We start from the raw sequence: 26,715 nt of genomic DNA on the forward strand, positions 1-26,715 counted from the left end.
TTCTGTGTGGAATTTGAACATTCTCCCCGAGTGGTCATGTCAAAAGTCAAAGTCAGCTTTATTGTCAAGTGTGCTAATATGCATGACATACAGCACAGATGAAATTTCAGTCCTCTCGGACCCACAGTGCAAAAAGGCATGTAACAATATATTAAAAATAACAATTTAAAGATTTAAAAATATATACAGCATACAATCATATAAACATCATAATCATGTTTCTTCTGGGTGCCGGGTTTGTGAGGTTAACTTGTGACCATAAATTGCTCATAGGAGTGAATGTGAATTTCTCTATGTTTGCCCCATGATGGACTAATGAACTGTCCGAGGTCTTCACCCATAGTTAACTGGGATTAGCTCCAGCGCCACAGGACACTGAACTGGATTAAGTGCTTGAGAAGATGGCCGGATGGATAATAACCTACTCTGATATTTCTAAATATTTACAATGAAGGCAGACTTTCCTTCTTCCCAAAATATATTATTATTACTATTATTATTATTATAAAAGAAGAAGAAGATCATTTTTGCTGTCAGGCTTTTTAGATTTTATGTTTGATTTACTTCCGTGTTTATTGTTTCATGTCACGTGACATTTACACCGCCTCTCAGCGGAAGTCGGTCATATTACGTCAGAGGACGTTCTTCTGGCGGTTGAGCGCGCATTTAGCATAAAGAAACAATAATTCCAGACAAAAACTGAACAACTTCTCAAACACACTGAGGCTTAATCTCCCCATCATGGCCCTTCAGTCCGAGGCGGATTTGCCCCCTGATCTTGCGTGTCTCCAAGTAAGTTTAGTTTTGATTTTAAACTGATCGCTCACGGCTACGAGCTGTGTCTGAATCCACAGCAGCTGAAGCAAACCTCCTGTCTGTGATTCCAGTTCACGTCAGCAAACAGTCAGCATGTTTAGTCAAACAACATAAAGTGTCATTTCTACCCACAACAACGTATTCCTATTCTTTGGAGAAAGTTTACTGTCTGACACGTTTACTGAAATAGACTCCTTCACTTCACTATTGTATCAGTCAAAGTGAAAATATTCAGGTACGGATGCCTGCAGCATTAAGCATACATCAATTCGTGGTCAGCATTGTGGAATTTGCATCTGTGCCAGTAGCATGGCTTTATGTTAACGATGTGAACCAGAGCCCTGTTAATTGTGGGGTTATGTATTATGTGTTATGTGTTCACTGAAGCAACATTTTATTTTTGTAGTCTTTAAACTATTCTTAAAATGTACAAATTTGGAGAAACCCCCCCCCAAAAAAACAAATCCAAGTTGATACTGAAGTAAACAGATGCAATCATTGTTGCCCAAATAAAGCACTCCTCTGAGAGACACTCCCCACAGTACAAACTAAGAAAACCTTGAGCAGCATAACACTATGCATGCTGAACACTGCTCCTTTTGTGGTCACGGATCTTAAGTTTCCAGTGCCATTAGCACAAGTCAAACCAAAGTTAAGTAAAAAGTTTGGGCACAAACATGGCATGTCAAACAGGCTTCCATTGCTTCTCATCCTTCACTTTAATGTCCAGTACATGTGTTAGACAGTGATAGAGGTTGTGACATTGTCTAAATCATGTATTTTTTTTTTTTTCATCCACAGAACATTGACACTCTGCTACGGTGTCCTATCTGTTTTGACTTTCTTGATATTTCAATGATGACCAAATGCTCACATAACTGTAAGTAACAATCAGAGGAGTCTTTTGAATGGTGAATTGCCAATATGAAGTTACGACTCTCATGTGGATTGAGTGGGAAAGAAGATAAATAGACAGACATTGCTTTTCAGGGATGTGTTAGCAGTTTCGCAATTGTGATATCACATAAAATTGTAAATTGCTTTTTTTTTTTTTTTTTTGCGAATGAAGTTTTATTATTGTGCATTCATGATGACTTATGTACATCATAGGCTGTGGCATTTTCATCGTGCAATACGTGCAAAATTGTAAATTACAAAACACAATTCAGCACATCTAAAATCCAGTGCCACCTTTTTTCAGTGTGTAGTATCTTCTCTAACAGCAGTCTTCATTAAATTTCGAGTGAGGAGATCAAGTTCCTGAGTTTCAGGAGAAAAAAAAGGCCAATTCTTGTCTGGTGTAGTCTCGTGATTGCACCTGGTGTTTTGGGTTTTCCAGCTTTCTGTAGATAAAGCATGTGGACTGCAGACACGGCAGTTTATCCCCCAGACTCTTCTGTTGTCAGGTCATCCTATTGTGATGAAGAATGCAGTTTGTAGTCCAGCATTGTCCTACTGAAATGTGCAGGACCTTCCATGACTACCAACTGCCTAAATGGGGTATTGTTTATACATCGTCCCATTCTTATTGGAATTGAAACAATGCATCAAAGGCATAAAAATCAATTTCCAACAAATGTAATGGAAGAGGCAGCAGTTACACATGAATTAATATGACTTGTGCTTCCATTGTGTTTTCTTTTTGCAGTTTGCTCCTTGTGTATCAGAAAATTCCTTTCCTATAAGCTGCAATGCCCCATCTGCAATATGGTAAGTATAAACATGATTTGAATGTGTAATTGTGGCCTCAGGTTAGATTTGCATAATAACGACAATTACTTTCCCAGTTGGGTTGACACCTTTAGAAAATTAATCAGCAACAACTTTAATAGTCAGTTAATCATTCAGGGGATTTATTAAACTAAAATGCTCCATGCATGTGAGCACTTTCTGCTGTGCTTCATATTTTTGTGACTTAGTTACCATGAGTCTGTCTCTTTTTTCTTTGAACCAGCAAATGACTGAACAGGATCTAAGAAACAACCGCCTATTGGATGAGTTGGTGGAAAACTTTCAAGCTGCAAGGTAAAGTGCTGTAGAAACGTTATTTAAATGTCTCTATTTATCCATTTCATTCTACTTTGAATTGTTATTTTTAGAAAAATGTTAAATAAAAAAATGCAGCATAGTTCAATACAATTATGACAAGCATTTGTCTACATATTTGTAGACTTTCTTCATACTCGTAGTGTATCATTGCTGCTTTGTTTTTGTCTTATAAGATCAAATCAGACCAGATAAGATCGGACTTTATTAATCCCATATGGGGAAATTCATTATGTACCATTGAAGTTGTATTTTAGTGCATTTTAAACCTCGCCACGCTGGATAAAATAAATCTAAGCTGTTCATTTACCGTCACCTTCAGCCTGCATTATTGGTTTTAACATCCTTGATACAGCTATTTTATCTTCAGTAGTGGACTAAGAGAGTAATAAAAATACTAGAGATTTACTGAACAATCCTTGTAAAATCTCTTCACTCTACTTGAACATCTCTCCAATTTGTATTTTTAGTCTAAGACCCAGAGAGAAATATGATTATTGTGGGGATTTAAGGTAATCTCCTTGTCAATATAGACAAAGCCACAATACGTCCTCCAGGCAACCTTTTCCCGTTTACTAAGAGATACCTACCACCTTTTGGGAGCAACGTATAATTGTCTCCCAGTAATCTACCTCTGAGTCTGAGATTTCATGTAAATCAAATGGGGATTTGTTTTTCATCAACAGAGGTCATTCAGGGTTCTTCCTATATTGTCCTTGTGTGTTGTGTTGCTTCAGGGCTGCTTTGTTCTTATTACAGGATGTAGACACATGGAACAGTAACCTTAGTTGAGCTAAAGGAGACTTTCTTTTTCCTTTAAACTTCATTAGTTTCCCCATCCCCAATGACACATACAGTAAATAACAGTGTCCAAGTAGCATTGCCTCGAAGCAGATTGTCCTGGTATTACAAACAATGGCTACGGTGCAATTTTCAGGAGAAAGACCTCGAAACCATTTTTTTTAACACGTCAGTAAGAGGTGACGTCTCTGCTCCATCAGTCACCTCAGTGTTATCAAGGTCTCCTTTCCAACTTTCGAGGCTCTGATTGCCATCAGTGTCTCGAATGAGTTCATTACACTGCTGCTCCTTCCTTCACTTTTTAATTTCCTGTTGTCTAAAACTGAGCATCTGAAAATCGTTGATCGGGCCTCTGTCATGAAGTATTATTTGTATGTACAAATAGACATATTCTCTCAATCATTGTTGTTTTCCAGTGTTTTGATGATTGGCTTTGCTCAACCGAGGAGATGCATTTCCTCCATTCAGAGACTGTCACTGTTTATAGAGTTCAGTTTTGGCATGCGCACAGGCTCGTCTGTGAAGGGCATTCTCGACAGGAATTGTTGAATATGTGCTCCTGTGTTTGGCACACTCTCTGCTTCAGCACATGTTCAAGGCTCTCGCATTTTGTCAGTGTGAAAGCAGCACGTTGGCTGATGACCCTAATTCAATGCCATCAAACAGAAAGCGCCCATTTCTCTTGCAAATCATTAGCCGTTATTTGCAGTGCTCTGTATTTATATTGCCTTCTGTGACAAGCGAGCTTTTAGTGTCTCCTTTCATTTGTTTACTTTGGCAAAAGTTAATGTCTTTCATTTTAAGATATTAGATACGGTTTTATGAAATACTCTCAATCCTCAAGGGGAATAATGCCTTTTTTTCTTAAAACATTAGTAGATCCATTTTGCAACAGCCCCATGCATACTTCTCAAACGCTGATACTTAATTTACTTAAAGATTGGGTTATACAGGGTGTGCCAAAAGTGTGTAGCTTATGTAGATCGTTCAATTTTTATTTGTATAGTGCCAAAAGCAACAGACATTTCTAGGCACGTGATTTTTGAGATGAGTAAATTGGTATTTGAAGTCACAAACTTACTGTGATTTTTGGCTCTGAGAAGGACAAATAAGAAACAGTGACAGTATCATTGTGGCTTAAAATCTGTGGTTATGTGCCAGAAAGTGAGATTAGTTCAAGGATGACTGATGTCAGAGTTCCATTGGTTTGCAAAACCAGTAAGATGGTCTAAGTTCAAATGATGTCTTTAAGTGAAATTTATTGACTTTCTCTTGGTTGCTTTGAACTGCTGCAGGCCCACATATTTTAAAACCTTTAAAAAAACATTGACCATTTGACAGTATACCACTAAAATAGTGAAGATTGTATTGTTTCTATCAGTCTGAATTTTTTTGTTTTACCGTTTTGTAACCCGCATGGTTTATAATAGATTTTCAGCCAGTCTCGTTTTATATAAATTGGTTTGTTTTTAAAAAAAAAAAAGAAAAGCATCAGGTCTCCTCCCTGCTTCTGAATAATGCGTTATATTAAAACCACTATTTTTAGATCACCCCAGCTTTTCCACCTAAACTGACTTCACACCATGCTTTTATTAATGGTGGAGCTATACAAAATGAGTTTTATGTTTCTAAATTTCACATACGATTTGTAATTGGAGTTATTAACAATCAATCTGGTTGTTGTTGTTTTTTTTATATATATTTTTTCATGACTGAAGTGAAGCAAGCAATGATGCGCATCTAGAGAACACTTGTTTGATTTTCATTTTCTGTTATTTGTATTTATTTCTTTGGCTCTACAAACTTTGATCTTTAGACTTTTATGTGGTCGTCCCTACAAACGGCAAGTCTGAGGCTGCCACCCGCCCATGGATATGCTAATATATTTTTCTTCAGCTGTAGCAAGACACACTTGTCCTCAATCATGGCAAGAACAAGATGCCTTGAGGTGGTAGAATTGTCACACAGCTGCACCAATCAGGATGTTGTAATAGATAAAATAACTATTGTTTAATCTTGTAAATTTGGATTAAAAAGAACACTGCGTGCATGTTCCAGAATTTTAAACACGTTATAATGTACTCCTCCACCTGGTGTCTCCTCCATGACAACAGCCAATAAACTACATGGATACCATCGTATTCAGAACCATTTGACATGCTAAAGCGACAGAGAAGACGCTGTTTCTCAAATGAGGCAGAAACAGTTACAACTAATGGCAGCAACATAAAATGATTGCGCCTTGGACTTGTCCAGGTTCTGTTGAGTCACAGTGCAGTTAGATAACATTTAATTCCCCACATGCAAATTTACAGTTGGGGAAAGAAGAGTTACATTAAAGCCTGCAACATTTCACTTTTTTTTTACATCGTCATCTGAAACTTCCTATGCCATTTGGCTTGTCTTTTTTCTTCAAAACTCCCCCTGAACTTTTGCCGTTAGCTTTTAATCGTCAAACCTGAGTGTGCTTGATGAATGCCTGGTACCGGGGAAGCGTATTTCTCCAGATCTTTGTGGGTACGATGTGTTCCCACATTGCATTTTGTGCTTCGCCACGGGTTTATGTGTGCGGTTGTGTGTGTGTGTGTGTGCGTGCGTGTGTGTGTGTGCATGTGTGCGTGTGTGCGTGTGTGCGTGTGTGCGTGTGTGTGTGTGTGTGTGTGTGTGTGTGTGTGTGTGTACCTACTCTAATGGGAACAGTGAGCACAAATACGTTTTAAATATGGAAAGGAGCACATCACACACCTCATTGGTTCCATTTTATTGCCAAGCAATGGCCCAGCGGCAATTTGTTTGCTATGCTGTTTTCCAAGACTAAAGCCAAAGTGTCTGCTTTCTGTAGCTCAGTAGAAAAACTACAAAATAATTGAGCAGGTGTAGTTTAACATTAAGAGCTCATTTGAATTACAGTAGTATTATTCTTATCTATCTGTGCATAGTGGTTTAGTTTTTTTTTATTGAAATTATCATCCTTTTTAAAGGGACTTTCTATATCCATGAGATATTTGCATGTGACCCTCAGTACATCCGAGTCAACCTTTCAATGTGCTTAGGGTTATTTTTGGTTGCAATTGTTGCAGAACATTCTCTCCTGCATATAAATTTAAAAAAGCATGGTTGTCTGCATGTCAAAATACTTTCTTTGCAAATTCCTGTTGACAATAATTTTTCTCTCTTGTATATTTGCAGGCGGCAGCTATCGAAAGCAAATTTTGACTCTCCTCCAATTTCACCCACAACTCCAGCTTCAGTCGTCAAATGCAAAACTCTCCGTGGGCGGGGCCAAAATGGTAATCGGTCTGTTTTGAGCAACTTTTTCCAAAAGAAGCCCCGAACACCTCCGAGAAAAGAAGCCCAGCGTGATGACGCCGTCGCTGACTGTGTTCAGCAAAGAAAAGCACAGACCACGCAGTGCCATGATGCAAAGCGCTCTGGCCTACACTCAACGAACGCTCAACTTTCAGTGGTTGTGAAGCAAGAACGAACAGAAGTGGAGGACAATGGAATTCAGATGGCACATTCCTCATCGCCATCAAGTGATGTGAAGCCCGTTATCAAAGGTGTGGCGAGGTTACCTGTCGATTAAGAGCAATGTGTCACCCCACACTTTCAGCTGCCTCTTTTATTTGTTGTGTTATTTTTCAGCCCCTTCATGACCTTGGGAAGAATTTACACAAGAAAAGCTATTATGCCATTGCCAAATCAAAGTTGTATTTTTCACTCAATCCACTAGAGTAAGGGGAGGACCGTCGCTGTAAAGTAAAAAAGCAAATCATAGTGTTGAGGGTTGTGTATGTTTTAATCCTGGAATGGAGTCTCCAGTCATGTTCATTATGACAATCATGGATTACATGGAGCTACACAGAATCAGCTTGTAGCTGCAGTATGTCAAAAGTCAACCAATTCAACTTCAAAAACGTATTTCTTCTATTTGAAGGAGGCTTAAAAAAAAGTACCTTGTGTTAAAACATGTTCTTTAATGAAGGTATATTGACGCTACATAAGTTATTCCCATCTGCCAAGGACATGACTTTTAATACTGACGTGTGGGATTTAGAAAAAAAACAACAACCTTTTTTTTGCAGTGGAGTGCCCCGTGTGTTCTGTCGGTGTGTCGCAGCAGTTCATCAACAAGCATCTGGACACGTGTCTTTCCAGAGATGAGAAGAAAGAAAGTTTGAGGAGGTAAATTAACTACTTGACAAGGTGGACTCCAAATGAAATAGAGAACTATAATGCTGAGTGTTTACTACCATGTCTTTTTTCATGCAGTCACTTAAGGGAACACCAAGGTCTAAAGTTTTGAAAGTATAGTGCCTTTTAAAGATTATTGTAAATGTGGTTTGGACACATTGACCATTTATCACCACATTATCAGAGCCAATTCTGGATATACAGCTCCTGGATGTCCTTCGCTTTAGTCATTCAGCATGTCTTCCACTTTTTTTTACCAGAGGTAGTAACAAGGAGCAAAAGCCACAGCTTTCACTCCCAACTTTTGGACTTTTTGTCTTTTATCCATTTTCCTTTCTAAAAGTTGAGTGACACAAACTATGCAGCAAATCACTGTCAGCCTACGTCCACAAGACAAAACCAAGTTTACCGCCCTTTGTACTGGCAGTCTTTCAGTAGCTGTATGTGTTGGCTGCTGACCTTCTTCCTAGAGGATTGCAAGCTTCACTAAATGGTTGTTTTTCATTTCGTTGGTCAGATAATAATCTCTTCCCAAAAACCTTGGTTAGTCAACTGATTCAGATTCAGGAACTGAATCTTCTTTTCCACTTTGTTCAACTACTTGTTTGACGACAAATTTAAAGTAGAAAATGAATGATTATCGCTACTGCTGAGTTTTAGAAAACTAATATTACAGAACACAGTTGCATGTTTGGCTCTATCATTTATTCCTACAATATAGAATACAGGTATATTCACTCAAGCTTTGATCAATGAACTGTGTAATTTATGTATACAGTGTTGACATTTTAAACGAATGGATCTCTGTACATTTTGTAATTGCCCAGATTGTGTGAAATACCCTGGCAGCAGGCATAGCAAAACACTTTTTAATACGGACACACTGCCCAAAATAATGCATTCATGATACAGAGTAGGCAAGTCTCAATCCGTCACCTTCAATTTGCATTCATGTCATAGATGCTTCAGAAAAAGTCAAACTTCAAGCCCAAGGCAAGCCAGCTGCACTGCTGAATGTGTTGTCTATTTAAATAACAAAAGTAGAATGGCCTGCATTTTCTCCAGACATGAATCTGGTTTAATCAAAAAACAAACAAAAAAAACCCTCGAGGATCAGCTGAGTGGCTTGTAACTGTAGCTGAGACCCTTAATGACCTGAGGCCGCCCTTCAAGAAGAGTGGAATACCATGCCTCTGCAGGCAATAAGTTGACTGGTAAACAGCAGGAGACGTCGTCAAGCTGTAATTGATGGTCAAGGACACATGACAAGTTATTGGGACACGGACATTATTTGTTGTGGTCTACCCTCCACTGTTGTTGGCTTTTTGTTTTAATATATTATTTAAAATGAGCTTGTCATTGCATGCTTCTACTTAAATGCTTTACTTCCATGATATAATATCACTACACCATGAACTTTTTATGTTTTCTACAAATTTCACCCAAAACACTTAATATCCCTAAGCTTTTTTTGAGTAGTGCAATTTTAAGATGTCCAGCATTGTAGAATGGATTCTTCTGATTACCATGAGGGCAGCTCTGCTTGTATCCAGATTGTTGTCACAGCTGAATAAAGTAATACAGCACAGGAATTGCTCTGTAATATATGGTGATCACTCCACAAACACTGTCTGTCTTTTTTGTTTCAGCAATCCTGGCAAGACAAAGCGTCCAATGGGGAAGTTGGTGTATAACCTACTTTCGGTGCAGGAGCTGAAGAGGAAACTTAAGGAATGTCATCTGTCAGTGCAGGGTTCCCGAGACCAGATGATCAAAAGACATCAAACGTTTGTCCACTTGTACAACTCCCAGTGTGACTCCCTAAACCCCAAATCAGGTAAGAGTACCCAGTCTGTATGTGAACCATTAATGTCAACTATAATCAATACTCAAACGTATTGATTGTGGTTTATGTTAAAGGTCTTTTAAACGGGTTGACTTGCTAACCACAAGGGTTACATTGCACTACGGAGGGAGAGAATCAACCACCTTAGAAAAATCAAGATTCTATGTACAATATAATTGCTGAAAAGCCACAAGCTGTGAGTGAAGAGAATTCCTGTAATTATTGGAAGGGGTGATGATCAATATCCTTCAGAAATCTTTCTAACAGCACTCTGTAGTTTCTTCAGTAAATTTTTGAAATTGCTGCTGAACTAAGCTTATCACAAAAGACTGAGTTAAAAAAAACTAGATCAATGGCAGATTAGTATGTCATCTTTCAACTGGCCAATCGATCAATCTTGGGCTGCAAGCTAATCTCCGATAATACATGTTGAAATGTTACATAAATGGTTGAATGATGTTGCCTATTATCTGATGTTGATGTTGTTGAACTTTTTTGAGGAAGGGTTTCTTTTAAAATATATGTTCTAATGGGAGTATAGTTCTGTTATTAAAAGTATGTGCTGTTAATTTCAGCTGCTGCTCTTTGCACATCCTCGTGACATGTGAAGTAGAGATGTATGCTTTCATTTGTTTGATCTGAGTGGTTGTTTTAACCTCATGGATGGGCTCTGTAACTATAAATGTATGATGTCATGTAATTAGGATGTTTTTTTGTACTCTGGTCAACAGCGGAAGATATTGCTAAAGAGGTGGAGGCTGATGAAAAGATGAAGAATCAGCTTAAGAAAAAGGCCAAACCTGTATGTATCTACAGCTTGAGTAGTTTTTTAAATTGTGTCATAAACATAAATCACAATAAAAATGTTAAGTGTAAAATGCACCTATTCTATTCTATTCTATTCTATTCTATTCTATTCTATTCATTTGCAGGTAATGGTTTTTTCAAAGAACCAGACGGAGGAAGAGATCAATGCGATGCATTCAAATTACAGTAAGTGACTTGGTGTTTAGTGGGCCGACCCTGTGTTGGATTTAGTTTGACATCCGAAATTCACCACTGAAAAAATTTGATACACTTTTTTCTTAGTTGCTTTAATTTTTATTGCCCTAATGTCCTATTGGACCCATTGTTGTGCTGTGTAGTAGGGTTTTTTTTATTTTTTTTTTTTATTTAATTATTTCCTTCCATCAAATCTATATACTATGCTCAAAAGACGTGGTCATAAAGTGCAGGCAGTACCTGCCATTTGATAAAACATCCTTTATGAAATCAAACAAAACTTTTTGACTTTTAAGGTGAAAACACACATGTTTGCTTTCTTCTGTCCAACCATTATCATACAAGCTTTATGCACATCAGATTCGAAAGAAATTATAGTCAGCAGAGCTGCTTAGTCATCTCTGTGCCTTGTAGTTTGCTCCGGCTCATCCCAGTGGAATCTCCTGCAGTTCACAGTTTGACTGACTGATTTATTCTTCACAGCAGCTCCTGTGTCTGCCTTGAGGGCTTGTCCCAGGTGACCATGCTCAATATAACACCGGTAGAATGCAACTAAAGAGCATCGTAATCAAATCTCTAAACCGCCTCAACTGGTGTCACTCAATGTCAAGGAGCAGTAGCTTCACTTCATTTTTGGCCAATTTCTCATCTTGCTGCTACATCTGGCCTGCTACCCTGCAAAAAATATTTATTTCAGCTGCTTCTGCTTGTGATCTCAGCTTTTCACTCTGTACCACAGTGTGCATTAATGCAGAGAATATGAGGAATATAAACTTGTAAATCTGTGGTTGTTTCTCCTCTCCTACCCAAAGAAGGCATGCTTCTTTTTCTGTGAAAGAGCCAGTGGTGTAACACTCCCAAGTTGCTGATCTGACGTCAATAGCCTAGTATTCTGTTGCAAACTGTTGAAGTAACCGCTAAAAGCATCTGCTAGACGGGTTTAAAGTAGAGCCAGCAGGAAAACCATCCATCTTCTCTCATCTCCTAATATTCATCTTATGTCAGAATATATTCCACAGAATATAGCAGAGCACAAGTATAGGCTTCAAATGATTTAAAACACTTCCGTATTATATCTGTCCAAAAAATGAGATGTGCTTTATGTTTTATGTCAACAATGGACTATGACAATGGATTTTGAACTTTTCAACATCTCAGGGCATTTCTTTTTTTAAGCTTTTAGGTTGCTACGTCCGTTTTACAATCCAACAGTGGTGAGCTCTTTTTTTTTTTTTTTTCTTCTTCAGTGCCAATCCATCACAGAAACTGCACGGTTTTGTTGAGTCGTCATTGTTATATAGTATTGCAGTGTTGGAGCAGAGGCTGTCTCTCTGAAATCCTTCACAATATATACATGCCTTTTGTGTTTTTGCCCAAGTAATTGAAAGTATGCGTATTCCAAGCGCCACCCAGCCAACATGTCAATCTTTCTTTATTTAGTCTAGAAGTTCTCCTTTTGAAGCCAGCCTCATAAAGTGTCAACACATTACTAGAAAGAGAAACATGCAGAATAACTCTGTCTGCACTGAGTAATTCAGCAGCAAGCAGAGGGATGAAAATGTCAAACTCATGAAATGACTTGCGTTTTGGCCTCAGTGTGAATAATACCCACTATTTTTTTTTTTTCATTATGATTTATAGACTTATTAGGCTACTTGGGTGTCCGTTCCAGATGTTTTTTGTTTTTTTTCTCCCCCATTTGCTGTGAACTCATAGATAATAACTCAAGAGATGTACAGATACACATAGCACTAGACCTGGTTTGTGTTTCATTCCTCCGGGCAGAGGTCAAACGGGAACAGCAGCCATGAGAGAATATTATTCAAAGACTTGTTTACATATTGAATCTGGATGACAGTCTTGTTGGAGAATAATTTGATGTAGCAAAATTTTTAAAGTTTGAAAAATGAATGTGGCGCACTGGAGGCAGGGTTCTAAAAATAGCTGCAGTTCTGTGATAACCTCTTGATTTATCGGGGGGGATGTGGATGACTCACACTGCCAGTGTGTTGGCTGGTAACTGAGCAGACAGGAAGCTGCAAACTTCTTCGCACTGAATTAACCATGAGCTCAATGTCTTTTACTTATGTGAAAACTGAACTGCCTACATCAGTTTCTTGGTATTGTTATACCATGAAATAAAAGCAGAGTAAAATATGACTTAAGACATGCTTCTCTGAAATGTGACTTTAATGTGCCTCTCAGTAGTTGCTTCCAAGGAGAAAATGCTTTGTTATTGGCATCAATTGCATTCACACAGTATAATAATGAATCGTCGTCTCCCATAAAGTCACGAGGCCTTTCATCATCGCTTACAAGTTTAGATGGCAGGCATCTAAAAAGAGCTCATGTCACATCCAGCGCTGAAAGGAGGAGCACAACTTTCTGTCACTGAATTTATTGGATTAAAATGTAATCCATTTTTCCAGGAAAATGGTCTTTAATGAAACAGTGATTTGTGTTTCACTGGAAGATATACCAGCCTAACATGGATAGCAGCTGTTACGTATTCAGCCATGGAGAGAAGTTGTTTTGACAGACAGTGATCCACCCTCATTATGGATGTTTGACCATGTTGGGAGTCAAATGTGTTTTTGGATATTTTGGCTGGACACATTGAAAGGCCACAAATCAAGGGCATCCAAGGGCAGATTGGCCGTATACATAAGCATTCCTCGTTTTGACTACAAATGCATCTTTTTGTAAACTGCCTGTTATGGTTTAAAACTGTGTGCCCAAGTGCTGCGGTGTCACAAGAAATTCAACTTTTGTCATTAATTACCAATTCACCCCTCAATAGAGATGTATTCTTTGTAGTAAACAGCAAGGCATGTTGGGGAGAAAGCTTATTCACAATGTGTATGAATTCTGGTATATACAGAAAAAAGATTTCAGACAGCTATAGCCAAATATCCCGGCATGGCTTTTGGAAATAGTTTGACTTCATGCAAAACTGTAATTATGTGCGAGACAAAATATTACTTCTATCTTTTGATTTTGACAATGAACCACGAGCTAAGAAAATGGTTATGGTAAAACCAGTAATTATTTAATTAAAATGTCATTTATTATTTCGAAGCATATTAGATGAAGGAAAATTATTTGCACTTTCATGCAAAAGCTTAGGTGTTAATATTACAACTGCACATATATATGTAAAGAGCGAATACGTAAAAAAACAATTCCTATTTCCTTTTTTTAATTTTAACTAAAAAAAAATGTGTTCATATTGTGCAAAACATCAGGATTCCGGGCCTTTACTGCTTACTTTGAATCATCTTTATGCATAAGAGTTAATGCAGCACTGGGGGCAATGTGTTTTAAGCTTTGTAATCAGGAGCTCAGACTACCACATTTAATACTCGCTACTGCATTGCCGCAATACAAATGAAAGTGTGTGTGTGTTTCTGTTCTTTTACTACCGCTCTGTTCTCCAGTCTTTGTTTTGTAAAGATTCTTGAGTTTTTTAATTACTGCTTGAGAGATCTCGTACTCATCATTTGTACACATACAATCCTGGTTGACCGTAATGTCTTTCCACTGCAGCCTTCACCTCAGTAGTCAGAGCCACACTAGTCTCATCTTGGATCTGGTAAATATATATATATGTATATTTATTTTTTTTACTTTTACCAATAAAATGGCTCAACCTTTCAAGGTTGACTGAAAATCTGATTTGTCTGATGTAAAAACTGATATTCTTGTCTCAGTGAAACATGAGTGTGCGTTCCATATTAATATTAATGTTTTTTTTTAAACCACATACTGGAGCTTCTCTCATTGTTTTGTTCCCCAAATATTTTTTTGGAAGCATTGGTGGGCTGCCACCATTTGTCACCTTGTTGCCACCTGCTGCACCAATGGCACCCAGTCAACTCGATTATCAACTTCATGTCCTTACTATGATTTATGAGATGCTGCTTTGCATTAGGCCGATGCGTGGAGCTTCAAGTTCACTTGCATGTCCTGTATAGGGCGGCTACAGTTGTATTATTTTACGGTACAAAGGCCATTAAACACTTTATCCTTTTCGTAATCGTCCCTCCATGCTGTCCTGTCTACAGGGAAGCAGCACAGCAGTGACTTCAGTCGCCTAATTGCTCAGGTCCGGGGTCGCCTGGAGACCAGTCGTCCTAAGCAGAAGGTCACTGCAGAGAAACAGGATGCTCAAGTGACTCAGTCGGCAGGTAAGACCATCCTCATTATGTTTTGTAGGGAATAAATTGGAAATGTCATCGTATCACTGTGCTGCATTGACTAGTTTACTACCGTCGTTAAAGATGGTATTTGTATATTTTTCTTGGCACAAGTTATTTGCTGTTTGGAAATCTGCTGGGCAAAGTATTAGTGACAGTTTGACAACAGCATCACCTCTGAATGTGGTGGAGTTTTTCAAATTAACCTCAATCATTGGAATGCATTTTGTTGTAGGTGAGTCAAGAGAGATTCATAAATAAATGTGTCTATGCTAAATATATAAGGTTGTTTCATGTGTTGTAATAAGTGAAAACAAAATGTTAGTTAAAGAATGGCACAAATAAATAAAATCATTTTAAGATCATATTACATGTGGGTTTGAAATAAGGGTTTTGTAGAATGTCATATTTTTTTTATACTTGCATATTCACACGGAGATGAGTTCCAGCACAAATGAAACAAAAATGCATCGTACAGTCTGTTCTTCTTTTATACTTTGAATGCACTACTAGCGTTGATTTTGTGTGTTAAGAGGATAAATTAGTCAGGATGACATTTGAGTTTACATATTTAAAGTCTTGCGATAATGTTATTTGTAATGCCCTAATCAGCAATTATCATTATAACATGTAGTTTGTCTCCTTCAGATCCTGTTGTGGAATCAACGAGTTCCCCAGTGATTAAGACGGAGGAAGAGAGTGATGGAGAGCAATCTGGAAGAGGGACTGGCTTTCCATCCAGCCCCACCTGCAGTGATGTGTCTGTCAGCAGGTAAGAAAGATGGGGGATGCATCAGGATTAAATAACCACAGGGGGTCTCCTTTAAAGTGAAAATGTTGCTGTATAAAAAGATGCAACTCTGGGTTGTCTACGTGCAACTGCTTTGAAACTTTGAATATTTCTTTCAGAAGAGCAGAGATATCTTTCTATAATGACTAACAAAATTCAGAGTGCCTTTGGGGCATTATTGTCTTCATTTCTGAGCTGTTTTTTTTCTTTTTTCTTTTCTTGAAAGCTCTCCTGCACAATGTTACTGTCATAGGAAGTTTATGTAAAATTAAAATTCTATCGCTTCCATAATGGCCTTAAAACCTTTCTATCCAGTGATTTTTAATAACATAATTATAAACGAACATATATAATGAAGTATATATTTATTTTGTTAAAGCATAGACTGCAGCGGTCTGGAGTTACAAAGTAAAACATGTCACACAATGTCATGTTCCAATGTTTGTGTGCCTGAACTCGTCACGTGCATTATGTTGCTGCCTGGCACCAAGCACAATTAGGGACTTGGACATACTGAAATATAGTGCTATGTAAATGATCTGCTAATCTTTAGAAGCAAAGTAAGGGTTTTATACCGTGCACCTTAGACTAGGAACTATAAATGCAGGCGCACACTGGCTGTGAAAGCTCAATATTTGCACCAGGAAGTGTCATGAAAATTGTCTATGAAATTGTAGTGATTGTCAGCACTGATTGTTTGGTTTGAAAAAAAGTCTAGATTTTTTTTTTCAATTCTGCACCTCAAGAAAGAAAAACTAAAGTTTTATTACAACACTATGTTGCCAGTCCGACCCACTCGAGATGAAATAGTGCCGAATGTGACCCCTGAACCCACGAGGCCCATGAGTTTGGCACCCCTGCTGTAAAGTAATACAGCAGAGCAGAACAGACTGTGAGCGCCTTCCACACGCTTCATTATAGCTGGTCTGTCATAAAAATGCTTTCTGTTTAATAAGAGAGGTATTAAAAAAAAACATATAGCTGCTACAGTCACTAATTTCTTCCATGTGTCGTTGTAATATTTTGGTAAAAGTCCCACTGTTTGTTGTTTTATATGTATGATTTACTTGCAGAAGATCCATATTCTGTATTGTGCCTGTGCATTGACATAAACAGTAAAGAAAAGCCAGTGCACACTAAATCACACTTATACCTGCGTTGATTTTTGTGATTTCTCATTCACGTTTACAGACGGGTCCCCAACATTTTTTGCGAAGTAGATGTGCTGTTACTATTTTTCCATTATTTTTTGCTGACTTCCCTTTAATAATGCAAAGCATCAGTGTGAAATTATGCCATTTAGTCTGTGTTTGATGATGGTTTTGAGTGTAATTACGAGAAAAGATAACTGGCTCTGTCTAAATACAGACCAACAGCCATATGCTACATCTGAGACTTGGGAGCCAGAGAGGCTCTTTGGCCACACGGTTAGAAATGACAGTGATCGCCTGTTGGCTGTTCTTCCAGGAGCAGCATTTATGGAAACCTACAATTTTGAAGCTGGGCAGAAAAGAGGTTGTGAGATGTCTACACACTTTCTGAATCGTGTTTGTTCATGTTACGGATGGTGATTTGACTGGACAATCTGAACATCACTTGCATAATTAATTAGTTGGAAAAATGTGGAGTATATTATATACAGTATATGTAAAATAAAAAAAAAACACAATCTTAATAAAATGGTGGAATCTTTTAATTCTTGTTTTTAGGCCAGGTGCTTCGAAACTACCCAATCTCTTAGTTGGCTGAACTCCATTGATCCATCCATTCATCTCAAAGCATGTTTGTTAGAGTGATTGATGTCTTTATAGGTCATATTTCTTGACGTGTGCAAGCAGTCTTCAGTTGTTCGTTGTTTGTCTTGTGTATACTAATGACTTGTCCTGGATGAACCCTGGATTTTAGCCAATGTCCACAAGGACTGGCCTTAACTGCTGCAACCCTGCTCTGGATAATCAGCAGTATAACGATAGATGGGCCTGAGTTTTCTATTTTTGCACTGCGATCATATATATGTATAATTCAGCCCAGTGGCAGTGATGTACCCATATGCACAATTAAGGTTTAAATTGGCTAATTGAATTGAGGTTCCTTCAGCTCATCTATGTCTATTTCATGAGGTATCACAGGTTAATTAAAAAAATATCATGCGCCTCGCACACGGCAGCTGTCTGAGTCAAGCTGTTTAATCTTTAATCTTTGAGCATTTGCTCCATTTGTTGTTTGTCAGATAAAGAAATCCTGAAGTCGGTCTGTATTGTTGAAGTCCAGCCCCACAAAGCCGCATGCCGTTAACGTGGACAAATACTAATTCTGTCAAAGTACAGCGCCAGGTCAATGTTTAGAATAATTATTTTTCGGCGCCACACTGTTTTGAGCTGCCCACCTCATCTGGAACTCGTCCAGTCGTGTTTGTTCACCTTTTCCCTTCAAAAACTCAGCAGTTATGACTCCAGTCAATGACATTCCATTAGTTTGCAGTGTGTTTCAGCTGGGAGTCGCCATGATGCTGCGCTGTGGAGCACCTGTGAATGAACTGTGATATTGACATCTACTCCTAGAAAACCAAAATGCTTTTCTACATGTTGTCAACATCAGTAGGGAATTATACTGACATGGCCTTTTTACCATGGAGGTTGAATTCAATTTTACAAGATTCATGTATTGAGAAATGAATCCCTAAGTTGTGCTAATACTGCAAGACTCTTTCCATGTATTTAAATTTGTTTGTACAAAGTGGAACATCTATGTACATGTATATGTACGAAAGTATTGCAAAAACTGTTCAATATCTATTGTTTTGCAGTCTGTCCTGTAAAGTATTTGAGCTACAGCCAATCAAACAATGAATAGTAAAATGTACAGTATGTTGGGCTGAAATCGGCGGCAATTGGTTCATAGCTAGCTCCTGGTTCAGAAAGCAAATGGTTTCAGGGTGTGAAAAAGCTTTTGGCAGTTGTCATAGAGACCACTTTATGTTAGCTCGAGGGCTGTAAACCCAACAACAGCATGTGCCCAGCCAACCTTCAAACACGACGCATTTTAAAGGAAAATACATCTCAGTTCCAGCTGTTAAGAGGGATAACAGGTTCTGTCTGATTCACTTCGGGACGTTTTTTTTCCAAGAGTATTGAGTCACTTCTTTCAGTGTTATTGTCTGTTAAAGAAAGTTATGTTATGTGCAGCAGCCAGAATCAATGCAACATAGATTGAAACACATTTGTCATTATTTGTCTTCGATGTGAATTATTGTTACGTTAAAACCTTGCACTGACACATGTTTTGAAATTCAATTAAAACAGTGGACTTCTCCATTGACAGTGGAAAAGGTTTGGAATGAAAGTTTCTCCTGACAGGAGCAGGATTAATGATGGTAATATTGAGAAAAAGACAATCACCCCCCCCAAAAAAAATTGTTTTCTTGTTTTTTCTCGAATGAAACTGTAACACTCATTTACTTCATAATGAGCTGCTTGTTAGGGAATTATATTACCTGGTTTCCTGCAGTTAATAATGTATAAACTGAATTTTTAACCAAAATTTTCAAAAGTTAACACACTTTTGGCAGTGCTTTTATGATTCTGCAGTTAACTCCACTGATTCAAGTGTTATGAAATATTAAGCCCTCTTGTTTCATTTGTTTTCATTTTGGTCTTTTTATATCATCGCCGTTTGCATATTGTGCTCCTTGTTCCAATTACTTTGTCAATCGTATTAGGACAGTGTATCTGGTCTCAATTTGCAATGGTTCAGCTGATGTGATATGTAGTTTTAGATGGTTTTGATGTGAAAAAGTACAACATCGTTTGCTCAGCTCCAGCGGTCACAGGCTGTTCTTTCCAAGCGAACTTGATTCACTCAACTGTGGGAGTGCAAATAATCGCTTCTTTTTTCTTTTTCTTTTTTATTATTATTTACAAGTGGTTAAACATGTGAGAGGAAAAAAAAAGCTAAATCCAGTCCATTTCTGTCTTTCCATGTTTCAAAATCACAAGCAGATGCCACTTCGAAATGTAAATAAGAAGAATAGTGTGGAACAAACAACAGCTGTAAACTCACAGAAACAAAGGCTTGGTTAACGTCACAGATGCTTTGACAGCAGATGCTGGTTAACTTCGCCGTACGGGAGGGAATTTAAAACGGGTTCGATAGAAACCGAACAGCACTTGTTGCTCTGAAGTGTCAATGGAAAACTGAGCCTGTTATCAGTGCTGTGAGAGTGAGTTTATTCTGAGCCCCCACGGAGCATGAATGCCCCTGAAGATGAGACCGTCTTCACAGTACACGCACCAAACGGATCCCGTCCAGAAACCTGTTGTGTGTTTGAGTGCTCTTCAGATACACAGGCACTGACGCAGCTTATAACGACTAACCTCCACCGCTCCCCGACTGACGGCATCAGCGGGGGGGAAAAAAAGAGATGATTTAATTTTTTTTCTTCACACAGTCTAACTTTTTATGGTTCACACAACTGTGGAATTCCAAAAGCAGGCAAACAACTGAGGCTCCATGGTGACATTTTTACATTTATACTGAAGAAAAGAGCGGCTAACATTTAACGTTCAAGAGTTTTCAGGATGATTTTACTCAGTCAGAAGTACGTTTGTGCTTTTTATATTAAAGCTAAATAATCTGCATCTGGAAATGATCACAGATTAAAACCATTAATATCTCTGATGTCTCCATTCCTTTCTATTCTCTCAGCTCTATTTCAGACATCTTTGGTCCTGAGCCTGCCGGCAGCCTTGAGTAAGTGATCGCTTGTTATTGTCAGTTTCTGTGATGCAAATACTTGCTCAGTGCAGATTTCTCATTGTATTCTGTGTGTTATTAGTAATAGCCGGTTTGTGGCACCATACTATTTCTATCCTATCCAACTGCATGTAGGACAATGCACGTCCACCACCACACTACCTCACGACTTAAATCGGTGTCACACCATGTGACGCTTTTTACTTAGATTGGAAGTTTTTCGGTGAATTCTTGACAGTGTAAAAAAAGTAGAATTTATTCTGTCAGAAAGTTAAATGGTATTTTTGCTCGAGTTTTGCTATTGCACTGACGTGGTGACAGGATGTGTGTTGTTGCAATTACTATTACTATTATAGTCTCTGTGGCTGTGTACTATTTAGTCTTTTCTGAAGTTCAAAAAATACAGTTATTAACAGAGGCAAACAGCACAGCTTTTATTGAGTCAATCTTGTCAACTTATTGTTGCCAAGAAAGTGGACAGATTTTTTTTTTTTCTGGTAGTTTGTTTCCATGAGCTCCTGGTGCTTGTTTTCACAAGATAATAAAACATGATTTCATCAATTTGAAAGATAATGAGAAACTCCAGTTATGTTAGCAATAAATCAAGTTTTTCCAGGGTTTGCTGTGTTCTTATTTTGGACCAATTATAGCTGTGACAAGTGGGCTGAATATTAATGCTTAAGTTTATATTGATATCAGTCAGTGGGCCACTGACAAGATGATATCATCTGACAAGATGATATCATCTTGTCAGTGGGCTATTCCTGTCATAATTTCTGTAAATTACTTTGACAGTACAATAAGACAGAAACACTGTGCACTTCATCCCCAGCAGACTCGTATAAATCACTGCATTGACCTCGAGCTCATTCACTTGCGAATCACGGAGTACAATTCTGAGTCATACTCTCAAAACACCGGGGTGGTTTTGTTTTGACTCCACTGCATTGCATCGTTCTCCCACTTCCCCTGCCTGACTCGCTGCCTTTTGCTGCTCAAACCCACATCTCTGTCTGAGATTACAAGATGTGCCTCACTGTGGTCCAAGTATTTTTTTTTTTTATTTTATTAAAAGTTCCTGGATAGAATTTGTGGATTCTCTAAACATGAATTAATCTCTATTAGAAACATTCAACATGCAGAAAGCTTGAGTGTCACACTGCTGGAGCTTAAACCTGGTTAAACCTGCAAGCAGCCGTCGAGCATTGAGTTAAGACCTTGTGAGAAAAGGCCAAGTGTTTGTTTGAAGAGAACTTGAAAGGAAACTGATCACTGTTCTCCAGTCTATCTCAAACTGGAGCCAAGAAGACCATTGGAATGATGATTGTGCAAAGTGTGGACCAGGAATAAAACAGCAGCCACTTTGCCAGGAACCCACTCCATCGAGAAGCATCCCCATCGTGCAGCTGTCCACATGGAGACTTCAAATTCCATTGCCAGCTTTCTGTTTCCTGCCTCCCGTCCATTCGGTGAAGATAAAAAGGCTGGGACCTCGTTTGTGGCTCCGGGGTGATATATACATCCATAGTCAATCAGCTTAAGAGGCCCTTTCGTGTGAACCTGGAAGTGATTCCACATGTAGGACACTGGTTTCAGGGCTCCCTTCAGGGGTTTTAACTTGTCTTGTCTGGATATTAGTAATGGAGGAGATCTCAGTGATTGCCTGTTGATGCCATGGGTGTTTCATTACTGGGGTTGGTCTTCACTAGTGAATAAAATATTCTGCAGGTAATTGTTAGTTTCCTCACTAAAGATTGTTGTTCTGACAATCCAAAGTCAGAAATCTCACTCAACCATGACTAATTTCAGACTAATGTCAGATTTCTTTTATCGGAGTGGAGTTTCAAAGCCGTAGGCATTTAACAGACACGTTAACTTTGCTGGATGTCTTTGTTTTTAGTTTTTGGCAGGTTTGACCTTTTTCAATACTGCTTTGTTCAACTTGGGATCACGAGAGTCTTTAGCTGGTTGACGGTGACTCCGGGTGGAGGCAGCGTTCACCCTGGACAGGTCGCCGGTCCATCACAGTGCAATTGCAACTTTCTGAACTTGTGTTTTGTTTCTTACTGTGTTGCATTGAGGCAATCTTTATCAGCACATATCTAGACCTTTAAAGGCGGAACACATACAGTCAATCAAGTGTTTCGGTGACACTCAGAAACCTGCCTTTGTTCATAGCACCTGAACATCATCTGCGTGTTTTCATATTTGACTTTTGTTTCTCTAAAAAAGAAGAGCTTCAATTTTTAATGGTCAGATTCAGTTTTTTTTTCCAGCCACATAGCGTCTAAAATGGAAATACTTTGTCCTTGGCTTTGCTGGATTGACAGGCACAGTTGTAAGAGCCCTGTGCTCACAAAGGCATCCATTCCTCCTTTCAACTGGCCACACAAAATGATTTTGTTCTGCTGTGTGAGTGCTCTCCACTCCTTTTGCCCACTGAAATGTATTTCCTCGAGGGATGTCAAGCTGGCTGTTAACAAAGATAGTGTTTTGTTTTTGTGACCTATCTCCTGACCAGCATGACAATCGAGTGTGAATGCACCCTGGATATTCACCTCCATGCCGACTTTAGCATCGAGTCAAAGCAAAGGGACTTTTGATGTTAATTGACTGTATGAACTTTTTGACACACCAGGAAATTGGCATCCATTTCCAGCTTTATTATGCTTGATGCATTTTTTTTTTGTATTCCTTTTTTTTTTTTTATTGACGTAATGTAATGGATTCTCTAAAAATCTTTCTTCACAGAATCGTCAGGAAAATCTCAGCGAGAAAGCGAACATCCAGCGCCAGAAGAGACGACGTGGCTTCATTACCCCTTTCTGGAAAAAGGAGGCGTAAGACCTGAGTGGAGAGCGTCATCATTGCCTATTGACCAATGAACAATTGACCGACTTTCTTCCCAGGCAGTATATTATATATCGTATTAAAGTTTCACTTATTTTAATTTTTTTTCCCAATTCTATTTTTTTGTGATGTCGCAGTCTCGTTCGAGCAGACAGAAGCGTTTCATCATTTTTCCTTCAACAGCCAGATTTACTTAATTTTTTCTTCTGTATTGTTTCTTCATTTCTCATAAATGAATCTCCCTGTATTCTCTTTGCCTGTGTGTGTGTGTGTGTGTGTGTGTGTGTGTGTGTGTGTGTGTGTGTGTGTGTGTGTGTGTGTGTGTGTGTGTGTGTGTGTGTGTGTGTGTGTGTGTGTGTGTGTGTGTGTGTGTGTGTGTGTGTGTGTGTGTGTGTGTGTGTGTGTGTGGCCTGTCTGGGTCGTGTGCTCTGGAAGTTGAGCTGCTTCTGTTTAACATTTGTAACATTGCTCCATAGCTTTCTGTTGGCCACTTGTTCTTAAAAGGTTAAACATTCAAAGCCACGTGTATTTAGTTAATGAAGTGGATTTGCAAGTGCAGATTTTGACATTTATGTGAAGCTGTATTTTAAGTTAATTTGTATAGATTATCTCTCCGAGTGTATGTTTCTATTTTTAATTGTTTTGCCAAATGTCAGTTTATTTGATAATCTCACCTTGTTCTTTAAACTTCAATTCATGTTTTTCAAGCTCCAGTTAGAAATTCTGGCACACATAATTTCGTTCTGTCGACGGCAATTTGGAAGTTCGCAACAAATCTGAAGTGTTCAAATTGATTGTTTTCATTGAAAATGGAGTAACCAGGGTCAATGTAATTCAATAGACTCTTGTCTTGTTTTGTTTTTTTAATCCAAGGTTAAGGCGAGCAGAAGTGTAAACACTTAGGAATAGAAGGTGCTGTTTATGTGCATGGGAGAGTTAGCAGGAACACGTTTGGGAGCCGAGCTTGATTGAAAACAGAGCCTGCCTGGAGCCTGGACTCAGACATATGCTGCTTCTGACTTTGCTTAGTCTGAGAGGCGAGACAGCAAAGACACACTTAAAGACAGCGCTAGTCTCTTGTGAATGTGGGGAATAAGTATTTTATAGCTACTCTCCAACTCTGATTGAATACCGCTTTCTGCTTCTTTTTTTTTTTTTTTACATTTATTGTCGGCACACTTGACATGTCGTCGAGTTGGGGAGGTTTTGATTCCTATTTGTGCAACAAACTATTGTGACTTGCTTGTTGCTTCGTGGAGGGGATCTGGAGACTGGACCCAGTGCAGAGACACGATATTTGCCTGTGTCTAGGTGGTGATGATGAAGAGGATGTTCATCATCTCATCCACACAATGATGCAGGTTTTAAGACTCATAAATCTGCAGTAATTGTGGGGCTTCCCTCTCTGATCTCAATCTGCATTACAGTCACTCGTTTGCCAAATGGCCTAAGGCAACCTTGTGCAGCTTTCAGAGCCTTCCACACATCTTAAGTTAAAATGAATGTCATTCTACGAGATCAATATGATTAAAAATGCAGAATAGGCACATAAATCCTAAGGACTGGGTGCTCTGTTGGTCTCAGACTGTAACTCTCCTTAATCTCAAAGTTGATGACAACGAATAGAAAGAAGTCATCCATGGTTTACAAATTTGGAAAGTAATAATCTTGATGACAAATGGAACACAATGAAGTCTGTGACTAAGATTTTTTTTTCATGCATTAGATTTCCCATCCCTTATAAAATTAGTCTGTCTGCTTTTTTTCTGTGGCCTTCCTACTTGCCTGGGGACCCATGGTGTATGTTTTTTTTTTTTTTTAGCTGCAGACCAGTCAGGGAGCCCATGAAATCACAAACTATGCACCTGAGCATCAGGCCTGAACACTGAGCAATGGGAGCAGTTCACCTGTTGTAATGGAATGGCTGCATGCACATTACGTACTCGGAGAACACACACAGTACCAAAATGTACTTTTGGAGAAGCCGATGCGAATTAGATATCAAGTTATGGTTTCAGTATTATTTTGCTGGAAAAAAAGCTTTTTGTCTTACTGTCCATGTTAATTTGATATGTGCCACCAGCCTGAGCGTTGTTGCAGGCCATGAACAGTCTTTCATGGAAACCATAATTACTGGCACTGGCCTTTTTGCAGCTGGAATATGCGCTCTGCCACAGAGTGAATAGTGAACATTTCAGGAATGTTTTGAGAAAAATGGGTTTGACATGTTGACTGTGCTGGACAAACAAGCACGATCTATCAAGGCCCCATTTCAGCAAGTTACAGGACTGTTTGTTACTAACATCTTGATGCCAGATGCCACAGCCCGACTGCAGAAGTCTAGTGGAGTTGATGCCTCATGCAATAAAGTGGTCTACACATCTGCATATCTTGTATATTAAGTTTGTTGGTGCTCTTATGTTGATCCTTCACTTTATTTATAAAACTCAACATCAGAACTTGTGACTTTTCCTTCAGCTGCTCGGATGGAAAAACAAAAAAAACCCCCAAAGGCATAAATGGAAACTTAATGATTTCAGCAGGATTATTGTATAAGTTTCACTTGTCAAATACAGATTAGATAGAAATCTGAACACGAAGAGCTAGAATTTGTTGACATATAACCAAAAGTCGCTAAAGCTTACAAAAGCATATTATTAAAGTTTATATCCCTCAGTTATAGTCTCAATAGACGCCAATGTGCCCACATTATGAGATGGTGAAACTTATTCATGATTCACTGCCAGAGCGTAGCGAAGACACAACGTTTAAGGATTCAGAAAGATGATGAAGATACACAAGACTAAACAAACATTTTGGCTTGAAAGAATTTCCCTGAGCTTGGAAACAACAGTTTGTCTATGATGTCCTTTAGCTGTGCTCACAGCATATTGTATTTCAAGAGTTTTCACCCAAATATCATCGCTGCAAAAAAAAAAGAATTGGTCATTTCCAGGATAACGAACACTTGCCTGCTTTTGAAAGAGGACTTTAGGAATTCACTTGTGGATTTGACAGGAAAGCAAATGATGACAAAGGAATTCCTTCAAGATCAACATCAGCTATCCATCCCTCATGCTGCTTTATCCAACTAAGGGCCATGCAGTCGATTCCAGCTGATTAAGAGAAGGTAAGGGACAGCCTGGACACTTCAGCAGTTCATCACAGGAAAAACAGAGAAACACTAATTTTCACATCTGCAAGCATTCTTGAGTGGAAAGAAATTTGCAGTACCCAGATGTTACTATGCACACACAGACACAAACGAAACGAAACTGGACTCGGACCGAGGACCTTCTCAATGTGGAGTGAGAGTCGTAGCTACGACAAATGGTTTGGCAGGTTTAATCATTTTATGATGCTGATCTTTAGAAAATATGCAAACTCCACACAACCATATTCTGGTTGTGTAAAACTGCCAT

General features: G+C 38.6%; 1 protein-coding gene across 1 annotated transcript; it reads left to right on the forward strand.

Moving 5' to 3' along the window:
• The first annotated feature begins 655 nt into the window (after positions 1 to 655).
• Positions 656 to 23,545, forward strand: rad18 (RAD18 E3 ubiquitin protein ligase). The gene is made up of 13 exons (XM_080494672.1): positions 656 to 792; positions 1,618 to 1,696; positions 2,465 to 2,526; positions 2,771 to 2,841; positions 6,853 to 7,223; positions 7,749 to 7,848; positions 9,507 to 9,694; positions 10,435 to 10,505; positions 10,636 to 10,696; positions 14,770 to 14,892; positions 15,550 to 15,673; positions 20,396 to 20,440; positions 23,195 to 23,545. The coding sequence occupies exons 1-13, from the start codon at positions 742 to 744 to the stop codon at positions 23,292 to 23,294; spliced, it is 1,446 nt and encodes a 481-aa protein (XP_080350798.1). The 5' UTR covers positions 656 to 741; the 3' UTR covers positions 23,295 to 23,545.
• The last annotated feature ends 3,170 nt before the right edge of the window (positions 23,546 to 26,715 follow it).

Source organism: Blennius ocellaris (genome assembly GCF_963422515.1).
Source record: "Blennius ocellaris genome assembly, chromosome: 4".
Lineage (NCBI taxonomy): Eukaryota > Metazoa > Chordata > Actinopteri > Blenniiformes > Blenniidae > Blennius > Blennius ocellaris.